At 37.1% G+C, this 18,215-nt stretch overlaps 1 protein-coding gene across 2 annotated transcripts; it reads left to right on the top strand.

Annotated features, from left to right (window-relative positions):
- Positions 1-225: 225 nt before the first annotated feature.
- LOC129266608 (uncharacterized) lies at positions 226-17,752 on the top strand. 2 transcript variants are annotated; one of them, XM_064103161.1, is made up of 8 exons: positions 226-764; positions 1,043-1,098; positions 7,690-7,863; positions 9,026-9,334; positions 10,278-10,454; positions 13,882-14,145; positions 14,653-14,826; positions 15,988-17,752. In XM_064103161.1, the coding sequence occupies exons 1-8, from the start codon at positions 745-747 to the stop codon at positions 16,353-16,355; spliced, it is 1,542 nt and encodes a 513-aa protein (XP_063959231.1). In that variant the 5' UTR covers positions 226-744; the 3' UTR covers positions 16,356-17,752. The 2 variants fall into 2 exon arrangements, with proteins under 2 accessions (XP_063959231.1, XP_063959232.1); XM_064103162.1 differs by having other exon boundaries at positions 760-920; positions 15,988-17,663.
- Positions 17,753-18,215: the final 463 nt, after the last annotated feature.

Below are 18,215 nucleotides of genomic sequence, written 5' to 3'. Positions count from 1 at the left end.
AAAGAAAATACTCTCAACCAATCAGGTTTAAGGATTTCCGTAGCTTTAAACCGTCATTGAAAATTTGTTAATATAACAGGGGTCCGTTGCAGAAAGAGTTGCGTTTAAACGCAAGTCAAAAAATCAATCGCGAGTCCCAAATGCGCGCTGTTGATTGGTTGAAAATCAAGTTGCGCGTGATTCTTAGAGTTGCGACTGATTGCAACTCTTTCTGCAACGGGCCCCAGGTTTTTATGAAACGGGGCCCAGGTGTCGGATACCAATATGGACAGCCCCAGCAATATTGATTCGTTACCTGCGGAATTATTGCTCAAAGAATGGAACCAAAAGAATCGAAACAATTTGGGAAATTTGTTGTGTGTTTGTACATATTGATGCTGTTCAAGTGGTGGAGATGTATTAATGACGATGCTTTGTTTCCTTTTGGTGATTCACAAATCCACGCAAGCGGTAGGCTGTTCTTAATGATTCATCTTCTCCCTCATCAATCGCCTCTTGTAATGGATTTACCACTATCATCATTTGGCCTACGGTCCAGACGAATGAACATGATCAAATCGGGATCGGTACTAAACGATTGCATTAATTTAAATCTAGGAGTATTGGTCACCGGTGAGTCTGTCCCATGGCGTGACTGCAAAGAGTGATCGACGTGCAAGGCGTGGAGATATATACGTATGTCTAAATGAGATTCATCTATGCAGGGTCTAGATGTGACGTGAGTACAGTTTAAGAGCTGGAGTAATGTATACCCTGGAGGAACAGTAAGTATTGCATTCTTTGGAAACTCATAAAGTGCTAGGCCTATTATACCATGTACCATTATCTCGTCGAGTTAATTTTACACATTTGACATCTAAGATTAATCAAACATACTTAAAATTTGACCATCAACTGTGCACTACACGAAAAAAGTGAAAGTACGACGCTGAACTTACTGTGTTTTGTTTCAGTATAATGTTATTTTATCTTAATTTACTGATTGAGTGATTAGGAACTATATACATGTATTATAATATTCTGATTGTTTTTTTTACCACAGATCCAAGATGAAGACACTAATGGGCATCGTTATACTTGTCTGTGTTTTAAGAAGTGGTGAGTTAAATTCACGATTATTCAGTATATGAAAATCCTAATTTGAAAGATGGGTAATCGACCATTGATTTGTTTTTTACTCCATGGTGAATAATTGATTTCGGAGGGTTGGACATAGAAAGGCGTCTAGAGTGTCCGTACCAGAAAAAAAAATACTTGATAAAGAAACCAGACGCCTGAAATAACTGTACAAATTTCATCATTAGGCCTATCCTGCTTCTCCTCTATCAACCTCTTCTGCTGATGTATTCTATTATGATAAAGAGAAGTCTACCTTATATAATAAGTCAGCATTTTAGAAGAACAAGAAGATTCAGAGGTCCCTTACAGTAGCTGACGCTAAAGTTCGCCACCCCCTCCAATCCGGGCTAATTATGACGAGAGGAATATTCACCTGAGTAGAATCCCAACAAACCAATACTAGTTTAGTACCACGACTCCGACGAACGATTATGCTACCAAGGGCAGATTAGGGGAGGGTGGTTCGTGTATATGAAATCAACACATTTTACCCTGACAGATTTTTATCGGAGAAAAAAAAAATGACAAAAAGGTCCTAATTTGCTTTGATATAAAAACCCTGCCAAACGAGAAAACCAGCCAACCTACCTACAAAACAAACGCAAATACAGACATTATTCACCTCAAATATGTAACGTTCTATACGGTTATAAGGAAGGAATTTTCCACCCTCACTACTTCTACTACTACTACTACTACTACTACTACTACTACTACTACTACTACTACTACTACTACTACTACTACTACTACTACTACTATTACTACTACTTTCACTAATTCTACTACTACTCCTCCTCCTCCTACTACTACTACTTCTACTACTCCTACTACTACTACTACTACTACTACTACTACTACTACTACTACTACTACTACTACTACTACTACTACTATTACTACTACTTTCACTACTTCTACTACTAGTACTCCTCCTCCTCCTACTACTACTACTACTACTACTACTACTATTACTACTACTTTCATTACTTCTACTACTCCTCCTACTCCTCCTACTACTACTACTTCTACTACTCCTACTACTACTACTTCTACTACTACTACTACTGACTACTACTACTACATAAATTTCATATTAAGTGTTAATACTCATATAAGTCCAGTGCCTATTGCAAATAGCATCGTTATGCCTGTGACAATGTGAAAACAACATTATAGTCTATTGAACTCCCCTACCCTTTGGTAGGTGAAGCATGTATGGCATCCCACATCTGTCACAGTACACCAATGGTGATATCGATGTATCTGAGTCCTAGATGTGTCTAATGACCTTTTGCATCTATATGATTATGCTATGTATCGTCCGCTCTCAGAAAGATACATCTTGCTTATTAATTAATCTATGACAATAAGCGTTAATGCTTGTTTAAATTTAAAACATGATGGCTAAACTGCGAATCTTTTTTTTTCTTTTACCGACATACGATATGTAAAGAAGCTGCTCTCATACGACGTCACAAATCAAAATAATGAAAATACTTATAACTTTCTTTAATCTTTCTTTGATTTTTCTAAATTCTTCGGCAATATGTCTTCCTATTTTTTTCTTATTTTCTTATTTTTTTTTTCTCAGGGTGAGCATTCCCTTTAACTACCGACCCGTCCGAAATTATGACAACACCATGAACATGACGTTTGTTTTTGTGACAGAAGCATTGTTACGGCCTCGGAATGGGAATGGTATTATGTGTGTGTGCGTGTGTGGGAAGGGGGGGGGGTACGCGCTTCATTCTGGCTAGCAAGGAACAGACAGGTTATACGCTGTGTAGGGAGTAGGCGTAACTACCATTACTGTAATCGATGGCCCAAGTGACAATAAATATAGACCTTGATATTTAATAATTCACCCAGCTGGGCTTAGTGTCCGTCTACTCGAACGGATTGGCTTTATCGAGCCACCGGATTGGGCGGCAGTGTGTTCTCGGTATATTGAAGAGCAGTGTCCGTGCTTGAGGGAACGGTGCGCTTGCTTTGCGTTGTGTGTGTTTGAATGAGGGGGGGGGGTGGGATTGCTTGGGGTGGTGCGCCGGCTCTGCGTTGTGTGTGTTTGAATGAGGGAGGGGGGGTGGGATTGCTTGGGACGTGTGTTTGTTAGGGGGGGGGGTCGTTTTAGGATCACTCTGCCGCTCGGCTCTGCTCTGTCAAGTTTGGCAGTACCCTTTTATTAATTTTGTTAATTTTTCATAGGTTGTTACTATAGTGAGGGCACTTCAGCTGGTGAGGCAATTTCGACTTCTTTCAAAAAACCCTCTTTTGTCAGTCTCTTAGTTTGCTCTTAATCAATATGTTTACATACTATTTTGCCTCTTTTCTGTTCTTATTCTTGATATTTATGCATCTATCTACTGACTTTTTATTTTATAATCCTGCCAATTTTCCAGTAGATATTGTGATTCTTGATGAATTATGGTGAAAACATAGAAGAAATTGACAAGTAATTCTTGGAGAGCGCCATCTCCGGCCTACTCGGGCATAATGAAAGCAAATTAACTTCTATTGTCCTAATGAACATGCCAAGCCGAAAAACCCACATGTCTTATTAGTAAGGGAAATAGAGACCTTTCGACAGATTTCGATATGTTTGCGTAGCAAGTGTTCTCGTTTAAATGTCACGTGTCACAGCTTGTTTAAACATGTTAATAGTAGCTCCTGTAGCTCAAATAATCCTGCTCATATCGAATCGGCGATATTTTTATGTTTTGGGGTACATTTCAAGCTTACATGTATTCAAATGAATAACCATAAAGAAAATACTCAGAAGATATGCAACATGTATTATCATATTAGATTATAATAGTATAATGCAGTTGCTCAATGAGTAAGACAATTTAAGGCACTTATGCATTACATCAGGGTAATTATCAAAGGAATAGTAGCGAGTAGAAAATGATCCTTCTAACCTCTCGCCATACCACACTGTAAAAACTGTGGTGTTAAAACTGACACCAGTGGGTGTTAATAGAGGACCACACCCTCTGGTGTTAAAATGACACCGTAGAGATTGAATATAACACCAAAGAGTGTACATGTAACAACCAAAGGTGTTGCAATAACACCTATAGGTGCTAAACTAACACTGTCAATTTAAAACCGGTGTAAAATAACTGGTGTGGTTCTCTATGTACACCGGTTAACACCGCAGTTTTTTGCTGTGTAGACATTAGATTCACTGAATATGTATATGATTGCAATATTTACTGTGTTTTTATATTTCAACTAAATTAGAAACTCACATAATTTTTGTTATAATATGAGATTACATGTACGAAACAAAACTGGCATGAAATGATTACACATCATTCACTATATCATTTATGACATTGTCCAAGAATAACCAACGGCAGCGACGTGCAAATTTTCCCTGTTGAAAAGAACACAGTGTCCAACACTGTGTAACACAGTGTATTCACAGTGTGCAACACAATGTGAAATCACTTTCACACTGTCGAATTTGAGCATTTCAACAGCGCGGTGAATGGCATATTCACATAATCGACTATGTGACCACCCTGTCCAAAATATCCTCACACTGTCGAATTCGAGCATTTTAACAGTGTGAATGTGAATCACACTGTCGAATTTGAGCATTTCAACAGTGTGAATGGCATATTCACATCATCGACTATGTGAACACGCTGTCGAAAATATCCTCGCACTGTAGAATTTGAGCATTTTAACAGCGTGAATGACATATTCACATCATCGACTATGTGAACACGCTGTCCAAAATATCCTCGCACTGTAGAATTTGAGCATTTTAACAGCGTGAATGACATATTCACATCATCGACTATGTGAACACGCTGTCCAAAATATCCTCGCACTGTAGAATTTGAGCATTTTAACAGCGTGAATGACATATTCACATCATCGACTATGTGAACACGCTGTCCAAAATATCCTCGCACTGTAGAATTTGAGCATTTTAACAGCGTGAATGACATATTCACATCATCGACTCTCTGAACACGCTGTCCAAAATATCCTCGCACTGTAGAATTTGAGCATTTTAACAGCGTGAATGACATATTCACATCATCGACTCTCTGAACACGCTGTCGAAAATATCCTCGCACTGTAGAATTTGAGCATTTTAACAGCGTGAATGACATATTCACATCATCGACTATGTGAACACGCTGTCCAAAATATCCTCGCACTGTAGAATTTGAGCATTTTAACAGCGTGAATGACATATTCACATCATCGACTATGTGAACACGCTGTCCAAAATATCCTCGCACTGTAGAATTTGAAAATTTTAACAGCGTTAAAGGCATATTCACATCATTGACTATGTGAACACGCTGTCCAAAATATCCTCGCACTGTAGAATTTGAGCATTTTAACAGCGTGAATGGCATATTCACATCATCGACTCTCTGAACACGCTGTCCAAAATATCCTCACACTGTTGACTTTGAGCATTTTAACAGTGTAAATGTCATATTCACACCATCGACTATGTGAACACGCTGTCTGAAATATCCTCACACTGTTGAAATTTGAGCATTTGAACACTGTAAATGTCATATTCACACCATCGACTATGTGAACACGCTGTTCAAAATATCCTCACACTGTTGAATTTGAGCATTTGAACAGTGTGAATGGCATATTCACATCATTGACTATGTGAACACGCTGTTCAAAATATCCTCACACTGTTGAATTTGAGCATTTTAACAGTGTGAATGGCATATTCACATCATCGACTATGTGAACACGCTGTCCAAAATATCCCCACACTGTTGATTTTGATCATTTTAACAGTGTGAATGGCACATTCACACCATCGACTATGTGAACATGCTGTCCAATATATCCTCACACTGTTGAATTTGAGCATTTTAGCAGTGTGAATGGCACATTCACATCATTGACTATGTGAACACGCTGTCCAAAATATCCCCACACTGTTGAATTTGAGCATTTGAACAGTGTGAATGTCATATTCACACCATCGACTATGTGAACATGCTGTCCAAAATATCCTCACACTGTTGAATTTGAGCATTTTAGCAGTGTGAATGGCACATTCACATCATTGACTATGTGAACACGCTGTCCGAAATATCCTCACACTGTTGAATTTGAGCATTTGAACAGTGTAAATGTCATATTCACACCATCGACTCTCTGAACACGCTGTCCAAAATATCCTCACACTGTTGAATTTTAGCATTTTAGCAGTGTGAATGGCACATTCACATCATCGACTATGTGAACACGCTGTCCAAAATATCCCCACACTGTTGAATTTGAGCATTTGAACAGTGTGAATGTCATATTCACACCATCGACTATGTGAACATGCTGTCCAAAATATCCTCACACTGTTGAATTTGAGCATTTTAGCAGTGTGAATGGCACATTCACACCATCGACTCTCTGAACACGCTGTCCAAAATATCCTCACACTGTTGAATTTTAGCATTTTAGCAGTGTGAATGGCACATTCACATCATCGACTATGTGAACACGCTGTCCAAAATATCCTCACACTGTTGAATTTTAGCATTTTAGCAGTGTGAATGGCACATTCACATCATTGACTATGTGAACACGCTGTCCGAAATATCCTCACACTGTTGAATTTGAGCATTTTAGCAGTGTGAATGGCACATTCACACCATCGACTCTCTGAACACGCTGTCCAAAATATCCCCACACTGTTGAATTTTAACAGTGTGAATGGCACATTCACACCATCGACTATGTGAACATGCTGTCCAATATATCCTCACACTGTTGAATTTGAGCATTTTAGCAGTGTGAATGGCACATTCACATCATTGACTATGTGAACACGCTGTCCGAAATATCCTCACACTGTTGAATTTGAGCATTTGAACAGTGTAAATGTCATATTCACACCATCGACTCTCTGAACACGCTGTCCAAAATATCCTCACACTGTTGAATTTTAGCATTTTAGCAGTGTGAATGGCACATTCACATCATCGACTATGTGAACACGCTGTCCGAAATATCCTCACACTGTTGAATTTGAGCATTTTAGCAGTGTGAATGGCATATTCACATCATTGACTATGTGAACACGCTGTCCAAAATATCCTCACACTGTTGAATTTGAGCATTTTAGCAGTGTGACTAATAATGTCCTATAGTGCAATATGTGAACACACTATGATCAATTGTGTGGCACTGTTCTTTTTTTTTAATACAATACTTTGTCCGCATTATTTATTTTGTAATTATCTCTGTTATTGTTTGAATATTTTTTTGTGTCATTATCACCTTGAAAATACATCGCAATTCGGCCTTAGCCGTGATGATGTCTTGATCTTTTATTAATAAACCATTTATCTATCTATCTATCGATCTATCTATCTATCTATTTATCTTTCCAGCAGGGTTGTATGAAATTCCCATTTTTTTAATATCGACACAATTTATATAAAAGTATATTGTACTGTATATTGAAATGAAAGTACCCTACTACATTAGTGATCACAAATATTTTCCCATAATAATCAAGACTAATTACAAATTTGAATGAAATGTATCCTTTCTTATTCAATATAGGAATGAGTAGAACTTGTCTAACGTGTAAGGAAGTAACTTCTGATGATATTGATATGGAACTTGGCGGCAGTGGATATGAATCGTGTACAGACAACCCGGGCGACATGGAATGCCCTGATGGAATCTCAACGTGTATGACTGGGGTCATCATTGTTAGATATGGACTCGAATCAGGTATGTGACTATTGTAGTAGTAGTAGCAGTAGCGTACCGTGACTCGGAGGAGACAAAGCATTGGGGGGGCAAAGCATTGTTCACAGACAATGCACTGCCCCCCAATGCTTTGTCTCCTGCGGTTCACGGTACGCTACTGAGTAGTAGTAGTAGTAGTAGTAGTAGTAGTAGAAGTAGTAGTGGTGGTCGTATAAGCAGCAGCAGCAGTAGTAGTAGTAGTATATAGTCGATATGTAGTAGTAGTAGTAGTAGTAGTAGAAGTAGTGGTGATATAAGCAGCAGCAGTAGTAGTAGTATAGTGGTAATAGTAGTAGTAGTAGTAGTAGTAATAGTAGTAGTAGTAGTAGTAGTAGTAGTAGTAGTAGTAGTAGTAGTAGTATCTTAATAATACTAGTAGTTGAAGTGGTAGTAGATTAGTAGTAATGTATGCAAACAGTTTCCAACTTACAAAATTAAGTGTTAATTTTTGTAAATAGCTCCTTTTGAAAATGAAACAAAGAAATTAGAACTAGAAAATCCTAGTGAAGTATAATGTAAACAAGGCAATGTATGCTGTATGGTGTATTAGTAACACTTAAACACTTATGGAGACATAATTTTATAGGCCATGGTATTCCGCATACTAAAAAATCTAGCCATATGATTGGTCAAAAGTCCGTAACGTGATGGCGGGTAGTTTCCCCATCGATGATCACTCGCCGTGATCACAACGCGTTATGAACTAGTTCGAGCTAGCGCAAAATAAATAGGCCATCGCCACTCGATTTATTTTGTTCCATTATACCATCATTCTCCATCACATACTCTACAGTGACGATTGTTTTATAATAAAACAGGAAAAATGGACTGGTTATATGGTATCATTAGCTGGTGTGTTATTATCATTTGATTTATTTTTGACATGCTTGATGTGTTTTCCTTTTGGCCCTGCTTTTATTGTTAAATATACCTTATATTGATTTTATTCAGGGCCGTAGTCTTTCTTGAGGGGCGTCCTTTTTTCAAGCCTTTGTGCTTATGACTGTCCCCTCCCATGCAATGATTTATTGTTATTTTACCGTGAAATATTGTCAATATATTTTCTGTTGTATGATTTATCTTTTGCATGGAAATAAAGAATCAATCAATCAAATATACCATTCATCCTCTTGTTTCTTAACAGGCCAAAACGTGACCTTCCGCGATGAGAAACGCGCATGCGCACCAGAAGAGATAGTTGCTTCAATATCGTCTGGAGACCACTGCCTAAACCAGTCCGTCGTCGATTCCTACTTCTCTGCCAACGATCCAGCGGAACTTTACCCGAACGATGGTGGTATGACGTTCTATGGCATCGTCAACGCAACCTTCTGTGTCTGTGACAGCGGCGATAGATGCACACCGCCTTCTCCCGACGGCGAGGGTCCACCAAAAGGAAGCCCTGACGCAGGAGACACCGTTACGCCACGTCACGTCACATCAGCTAGATCAGGTAGTTGATCGAGTTGCATTTTAATCGTAGACATTAAGTGCATCCAGACCTTCAACCTTCCTAGTCATTGTTTCTTTAAGAAACCAGGGGAGGGGGGGGGAGTTACCATCCCATTTTCCGGGTAATTCTATTTTCTCATCAATAATATACAAATGGTACACATCATTGATGCCATAAATAATAATTACACGTAAAGCCCGTCTCACACTATGCGATCCGATACGACATTATTTTTTAATAAATCACATTTTGCATTAAATATGAAAGTTCCAAAGAGAAGAATATACTTTATTTGAAGTTCGGCATGATGTAAGGAATAATGAAATTATGATTTTGCTTTGCGGCAAGCCCTGTTGTCGGAGTCAAAATCGGCTTTAAGTCGCAGCCGATAATGACGTCATTACGATTTGGAAATGTATTTGCTTTTATTCCTACATTGAGCCTCGAACTACGTTGAATTTTGACTTCAGGAGTCCTAAAACTATTCTGACCTCGAATCGCTAAGATTTTATTGGTTGGAATGTTCATGACAAATGTTACGATGATTTCCTTGAAAATCAGATCGCAACGAATCGCAGTGTGAGCCAGGCTTAAAACAAGAGGTCACACCTTTGGAACGGTTATTTGAAAACCTCACTGCAAAATAAAGGATGGTAAATTAATCTAATTCTTATCAAATTTTCCTGATAGCCCAAAGAAAAATGATTGGTCAGGTGATATAGCTCAGCCAATCATTTGATTAAGACCTACATGTATAATAACTCCCCATCTCCCAATGTCTAGCACTCTCGAACAGTTCGGTTCAGTTATTCATTAATCGCTGCACCACTTTCACAATCTTGATGTACATTTAGATCATATAAGAAAATATAAATGTAAATCTATATCTAGAAAGCATAAATCATGTACCCTTTTTATCATATGATGTTTTCTTACCACACAGGAATGAGTAGAACTTGTTTAACGTGCAAGGAAGTAACTTCTGATGATATTGATATGGAACTTGGCGGCAGTGAATATGAATCGTGTACAGACAACCCGGGCGACATGGAATGTCCTGATGACATCTCAACGTGCATGACTGGGGTCATCAATGTTAGATATTACAATCGAGAATCTGGTAAGTTTGTTTGTTTTATTATATTTCTGCGTTCACAATACATTATCAAAAAGTATTTACATTGTTTGCAATATATAAAACAATCCATAATGTTTACAACATAAACATAATAATTAGGAAAAAAAATGGTTTGGGTATATATACATGTACTTCACATTACATAAATAGAAAAAAATGATTTGGGCATATACTTCACATTAGGATGATACTTAAAAGCAGCATAAACAAATGAACGCAGGAGACCGCCATCGTGAGCGGTTAAGCTTGTAGTTGATGGCGGCCTCATAAAAAGGGTTCGTGACTAAGATCGGTAATTGCTGAACAAGTGGGTGCGATGCAGGTGCAGGTGCGGGTGCTGTAAATAGCAGTATAATTATTGTTATTATTATTTTTAATTTATAGTTTTTGGTTGTTAATGAGAATCAATTTGAAGTGTCGGATGAATAAGATTGAATGATATTTTTTTTAAGAGTTGATTTTAATGAGTATAAAGTAGAACAAGATTTAATATTGTCTGCAAGATTATTCCAAATGTCTGGACCATGATGTCGAATTGATTTAGAGGTAATTAACAGTCTGGGGTTTGTGAGATGAAAGTTTCCAGATGTACGAGTTGGGTAGGTATGGACAGAACTATTGAACTTAAACATGTCATCAAAAGACGATGGGAGTAGATTATTGATATACTTAAACATAATGATAGCTACTTGAAGAGTGTACAAGTCGGCAACTTTCAGTGTTTTCTGTTTGAAAAATAAAGGGTCAGTGTGAGCCAGGTAATGCGATCCTGTACAAATGCGAATAATTCTCTTTTGTAATCTAAAAATAGAAGTCAGCTTTGTAGAGCCACAATTAGCCCAAACAACGTTACAATAGGTTATGTACGGGAGTACTAAGGAATTATACAATAGGAATAAAGTTTTAAGAGGCAAGATAAATTTTAACTTAGAAATAATTCCAATGCTTCTTGAAATACACATTGTAATATGGTGCAGATGCTCATTCCAAGATAAAGCTTCATTTATGATGACCCCTAAAAATCTAGAGTGCGTTTTACGTTCTAATGACTTGCCGTCAATCTGTAAGTGAATTTGAGTGTTAGAATTATGATGATGTTGAAAATATATGTAATGAGTTTTTTGTGTGTTCAGAGATAATTTGTTAGCTTTGAACCACTGTGATACTTTATTTATTTCATGATTTAAAATATTGTATAAGGAAGTGAGATTTTTATGAGAAAAAAAAATATTTGTGTCGTCAGCGAATAATACAAAAGATAAAATGGATGATGTATTAATAATGTCATTTACATATATTAAAAATAATAGTGGGCCTAAGATGGAGCCTTGAGGGACACCACAATGAACTAAAAGTGAATCAGAGTCGTGACCATTAAATGAGACGTATTGTTTTCGATTTCTTAAGTAATCTTTAAACCAAAGAAGGGATTGACCCCGTACGCCATAATAGTTGAGTTTTGAGAGTAGAATGTCGTGATTAAGTGTATCGAATGCCTTACTAAGGTCACAAAATATCCCAATGACATGTTCTTTGTTAGCAATGGCGTTTGTAATTTTGTCATAGATTTGAATTAATCCCAAGTTTGTTGAGTAATTCTTCCTAAAGCCATATTGATTAGAATTTAGCAGATTGTGTTTGATAATGAATTTATAAAGTCTATTATATACTATTTTTTCTAAGATTTTTGATATAGTTGGGAGAAGAGAAATGGGGCGATAATTACTAATTTCATGGGGATTGTCTTTTTTGAAAATTGGATTGATTTTGGCAATTTTGAATAAGTCGGGAAAAACTCCTTGTGATAATGATTTATTAAAAATGTTACTAAGAGGATTAGCAAGTGGGTGGATTATTTCTTTTAAAAGAGACATACTAATTATATCATGTCCATGTGATTTTGAACTGTTAAGAGACCGTGTAATGTTGATAATTTCAGTGGGGTCCGTTGGGTTAAGAAATATAGAGTGTGGATTTGATTCGTGGAGATAGTCGGTGAACCGCGCATTTGGGCTATTAATTTTGCTTGCAAGTTTGGGTCCGATATTTGTGAAAAATGAATTAAATGAATTTGCATGAAGGGAAGTGTCAATTTTAGAACCATTTAAAGTCATATCATCAGTAGGAGGGGGGTCTGTCTTTGTTCCCATTACCTCTTTAATGATTTTCCAAGTTGCATTAGTGTTTGAACTGGCATTCTTTATTCTATTAGCATAATACATTTTACGGGATATACGAATTAATTTTGTCAATTTTGTCAATTTGTCAATTAAGTAATCCCAACAGATAATAAAAAATATATTCTGTGACACGATACTTAAAGGGGAATCCAGCCTTGGCCATAAAATGTTGTGTTGGGAAGGAGAAAAATACATTAAACAGAATGGTGAAAGTTTGAAAGAAATCGGACAAGCAATAAAAAAGTTATAGCTGCTTTTAAAATTGAGATCACTAATACTATGTAGATTTCAAATTGGCAACTGAGTAAGTAAATTATGACAAGGGGCAAGGACAACTTTCCCATAGGCCATGTACTTTAATATCAGGGATTTGTGTTTTTTTCCTAAGTACCCATTCCCCTGGGGCAGTAATCTAAATATAACCCAGGTAGTATATTGCTTTATGTCCTCATGAAAGAAAAGTATAATTTGAAATAAAACTTTTGGGAAAAATTACATTTTAGCCATAATATGTATTGTACTACATGGAAGAGTAGTCCTTGCCTTACATCACTATGACATCCCATATGCGGTCAATTTGAAGTCTCCATGGGTATAGTGATTACCAATATTTACAACTTTTTAAAATTCATAACTTTCTTGTTGTTTGTCCAATATTGTTCAAACTTTCACCTATCAACTTGTCTGATTTTTCTTTTCCTTATAAAAACAAGTTTTTATTTGGGTTGGATTCCCCTTTAACTTTAAATGATCGGTACTGTGACATCAGGGCAAATCTTTTCTTTATCCCATATTGCGTATGCAGTCAAGAGCCGACAAAAGCAGTATGCCCTAGGTTATTTATTTTAGTATTTTAACCAAAGTAATTGGGATATTAAGAAGTTAAGTTCAGGATTACCACACTACAGATCGCAATCACATGAAATAAATGAGTCTGTTTATAAGAAATATGTTTTTCCTACTGTATGCCTGCACTGAGAATCAATCATTCATAAACTCGGACATTGTTGTGCTTTTGATTTTTCTGATTCAGGGAATTGTGATCAATAAAAGTTGGCATGAATTAAAGAGATGGCATACTATGCATACACTGAACTAGGTACAGCTCTGTTTTTGGCGACTTTTCGGTCTGTTTTATCACTCAGTTTATTTATTAAGGTTAATCTAATAGCTTCATAGACATAACCAAAAAAAATATTCGTTGTCTCCTTTGCTTTCATCAACAACAGGTCAAAATGTGACGTTCCGCGATGAGAAACGTGCCTGCGCGCCCGGTGAGGTAGTCGCCTCTATTCCCTCTGGAGATCATTGCGTAGATCAAACCGTGGTCGAGTCCTACTTCTCTTCCAACGATCCCTCAGACCTCTACCCCGATACGGGGATCATGGAGTTCCGTGGAATAGTGGACGCAACCTTCTGCGTCTGTGACAGCGGCGACAAATGCACACCACCTTCCCCCAGTGATGGTCAAAACGATGGCTCGATGGAACAAGGTGAGGACATTTTTGGCACATTGTTTTGAATCAAACTGATGACTAGACTGGTATGTGGAGCTTAGGATTTTTAGTATAATGAGCAAAGGTTTCTAGGGGATTAGACAGGATGACGTATGTGTCCAGAGACCAAGCAAAAACACTGACCTTAGAAATACCACAATCTGATAGATAGATACAACAATGTGAAGTTCTGATAGACTTTGATATTCGAAAAATAAATTATTTCACCCTTCATTTCCTTTTTCTTCATCCCCACCTGTTTTCTTGGTCGTGAGACCTCTTGGGGTTCATGGCGCGTAGGCCCCTCCCTTACTGTAGGTAAGTGCATAGGATGTAGAACATGTAGATCTTTATGATGAGAAGTTTAGATACAAGTTTAGATAAACAGTTTCTAATAACTTTTAAAGAGGAAAATCATTCACCACTACCCTCACCATGATGATCATCACCGTGTTGAAGAGAAGCCGTACATTGTATATTGTGTGTCTTTTCCATTGAGTGTAGGATATCTGAGAACATGCATCGAATGCAAGGAGGTGACTTCAACCGGTGACGTCATATATCCTGGTGAGACTGACATTGTCTCGTGCTCGGACAACCCCGATGAAATGGTGTGCGCTGATGGCATCTCTACATGTATGTCTGGGACTGTTAACGTGCTATATGTACTGGAATCTGGTGAGTGCTTATAATAGGCCTATATTGACGAGTTTTGACCCTTAGATATCTTGGCGCCTATTAATGAAAAATGTCTCGAATGAACAATGTGGCATTTTCTCCAAAACAAAAGCTGACAGTCATTTAAAATTGGTATATTACGTGGGGGCGTCGTGGTCTAGCGGTTAAGACTCCGGTCTTTTAATCTGAAGGACGTGGGTACGGTTCCAAGCCATGGCGTGTTTTCCTTCAGCAAGTAATTTAACCACATTGTGTTGCACTCAACCCAGGTGAGATAAATGGGTACCGGCATGAAGTAATTCCACAAAAAAACTGTGCGCACCAGAATCGGTAGACCAGCTTAGCCAGGGTAATATAGGAGCGCCTTGAGCACCTAGGAAGGTGGATATGTGCGTTATACAAATCCCACATTATTGTTACTACTACTTTTACAGTTAATTTGAACCTCAAAACAAAAACACTTTTTATTCACATTTTCAGAAAATAAGCAAAATGCGACGTGTTCCAAAATCGGATCGTTGATTAGTCATAAGGTGTGCGGATGCCTTAAAGGAGTAATGAGGGCAGAAAATAATATGATTTAAACGGATAAAGTGAAATTAGATTAAACACTGGAAAGTTGATCAAAGTCGGACAATGAATAAAGAGTTATGAGATTTTAATTATCAGCATTATTTCGGGGAAACGTTCTATTCATATCTTCATTAATATTCCATAAGCCTATTGATGATGCCATATCCACACTTGTTTATTTTGTATTTCGCATTATGAAATACGTTTATTCAAACTTTGCTAACCAAGCATTAAAAATATAGATTGACACTTGATTTATTGCATGAGATATTCACATATCACATATCATATAAAAATATGAAATAATTATGATATCATGTAATAACATAGTAAAAACGAAAGTTGGTAAATCACATCATCAACCTTGCTGATGAATATTCATGACGGTGTGAATATAACTTTTTTTTCATTTATTTTTTAAATATTGCTTAATTTCCAAATTCAATAATTTGTGATAGTAATTGTTATCTGATTTTAATGAAATTTTCAGCATTTTGCAAAGTGTAGTTAACTCTATTTATTTTGATATATAATTTTCAGCCTGGAGGACCCTTTTGAATACTTTTCCTCTGATCGTCTCAATTTCAGGTCACACCGTCACCGTAACTGATAAACGACGCGCCTGCGCCCCACCAGACGTTGTTGCTTCGAGTCCTTCAGGAGATGTCTGTGCTCCCAAATCGGTGGTCGAAGATTACTTTTCAGACAACCCTCCCTCTGAGCTGTACCATAGTACAGACGAAATGACTTTCTATGGTATCTTAAATGCAACGTTCTGTCTATGTGATAGCGCTGACAGATGTACCCCTCCCTCCCCAGAGGCCCGGCATGTGAGTGGAGGATCTGGTAGTAGAATCGGAGCGACTACGCCAAAGAGTAGTGGTCGAAGCCTTAGAGCTTCTGAGGTTGTTGCTTTTTCATTTATCGTAGTTATATTACTCTCTGTTTTGGGTTAAGAGGTAGGCCTACGTGGTAGAAGCGTAGTATTTGAATAAACTAAATTTGTTTTATACTGAACGATTTTGCATCTATTTTTCAATATGAATAATGCCCTGCCTTTTCCTAGCCGGACTTTCTTTCTCGTTTTGGACTGTATTTGTATTGTATTTGTGCTACAGGCGTATCCCACCACAAGCTTTTGCTTTTAGAATAAAATACGCCTTCTTCTGTTAAATCTTTTATATATTTACGCTCTATTATGACAAAGTTCTGTATGAGTTATATTGAAAAATTATATTTTGAGCAAATGGAAGAAAGTAAATGTTTATTTGAGTTGAAAGAAAAAAAACATTAATCAAACATGTCATAATACCAGTCTGTCATAAAATTACGCATTATGCATGATAAAAAAAATCATGTATCCATCTATTTAGACAAGTTTGTTTTTAGAACGAGTAATAATTTCTTAGGCATTGTGTCATTATGCATTTGATTATTGTATATTCTTGTACTTGTTTTGTAAAAGATTCTACATTCAGCCTTTGGCCGCGAATCAATTTTAAACAAACCATTACCACACCATACTATACACTGTTAAAAAAAAACTGATTTTACAGAAAAAATCAAGAAGATTTTGCAAAAAGCAATAACAGAATCATTCTGTGAATTCATAAAACAAGAATTTTTCTGCAATTTAACAGAACAGGTCTGTTTAAAAAGGGGGAAATGGTGTTTTATTTAAGGAAATTTGTAAGATTCCATACACCAAAGGCCAATTTCCTGTTAAGATTCTGGTAAGATTACATGTGTTCTCGAGACTCTGCTGCAGGAACTTCTTTTATTTTAAGGATAACTTTTCTAACAGTGTACAATTTTATTGCGACTAATAAATATAAACGTGCATTTATACACTTTTTATATTTTGTAATGAAAGCACTGCTGTTGTTAATTGTAAATATATATTTTGCATGCTCTCGTTTATCATTTTAGTGGTGTTGTGCACAATTGGATAAGTTCCTGGACTATATCAACGACGAAGCCCAGGGATCGAATCCGACCACAGAACTCGCGTCGTTTTGGCAATATCTTTATCAATATTTGCCACTCTCAAACCAAATGTAGTATAAATGAGTATCCGGTAGTAAGAATTCCCTTGAATGCTCGAGAGCCTCGGCTTTTGTAACGCTAATGTACATTGAAAAATATGTATTATTTTGTGTATATCTAGTCATGAATTCATTGCCGTTTATTCAATTATGTTGTGAGGTAGGCCTGATGAAGACAATTCAACATCGTGGGAAGCTCCAATAAAGAAAATGTAACAAAATACCAAAAGCTTCATTCCGTGTCGTACAAGTCACAGAGAACGAGAGTGCGATGATAATAAAATGCCATACGAGTTGGGAAATCAATCAAAATTAGATTTGTGAAATGTGAGAAAAATGTGTTTTAATGTTGCGAGTTGTGGTCTAATCATCCCATTTTCAGATGACACCGAGAAAACTGAGTCTTGTTCTCGCTTTTTGGGCGACTGCGAACCTTGAAATTTGGGTGTATTTAAGTGTGACTGAAATTCGCAATTGGATTTCTAGCTTGATGCGGGATAAAACGCTTCAACACAGGTGTTTCATAAAGCTGTTCGTAAGATACGAATGACTTTACGCACGACCGGTGATCCTTTCTCATGCCAGGCGATATCCCTATGTAATTGATTTAGGACCTAAGATCACGTTCCAGTCGATCGCAAAGTTGTGCGTGACTTTACGAACAGCTTTATGAAACACCCACCACGTGCGCTATACTGTGTATTAATCATTGGGGTATACCATGCACTCTTCGGCACTAAGCGTAACTGAAGTAACACTTTGATTGATCAA

This window comes from Lytechinus pictus, chromosome 8, assembly GCF_037042905.1.
Source record: "Lytechinus pictus isolate F3 Inbred chromosome 8, Lp3.0, whole genome shotgun sequence".
NCBI lineage: Eukaryota > Metazoa > Echinodermata > Echinoidea > Temnopleuroida > Toxopneustidae > Lytechinus > Lytechinus pictus.
This window is presented reverse-complemented; position numbering and strand designations above follow the sequence as displayed.

Excerpts from the sequence above, each read along its gene's own strand:
- LOC129266608 (XM_064103161.1), top strand. The coding sequence starts at position 745 with ATGTATACCCTGGAGGAACA. Across the intron at positions 9,335-10,277 it reads CGTCACATCAGCTAGATCAG|GAATGAGTAGAACTTGTTTA; the intron begins GTAGTTGATCGA and ends CTTACCACACAG. Across the intron at positions 14,827-15,987 it reads GCTATATGTACTGGAATCTG|GTCACACCGTCACCGTAACT; the intron begins GTGAGTGCTTAT and ends TCTCAATTTCAG.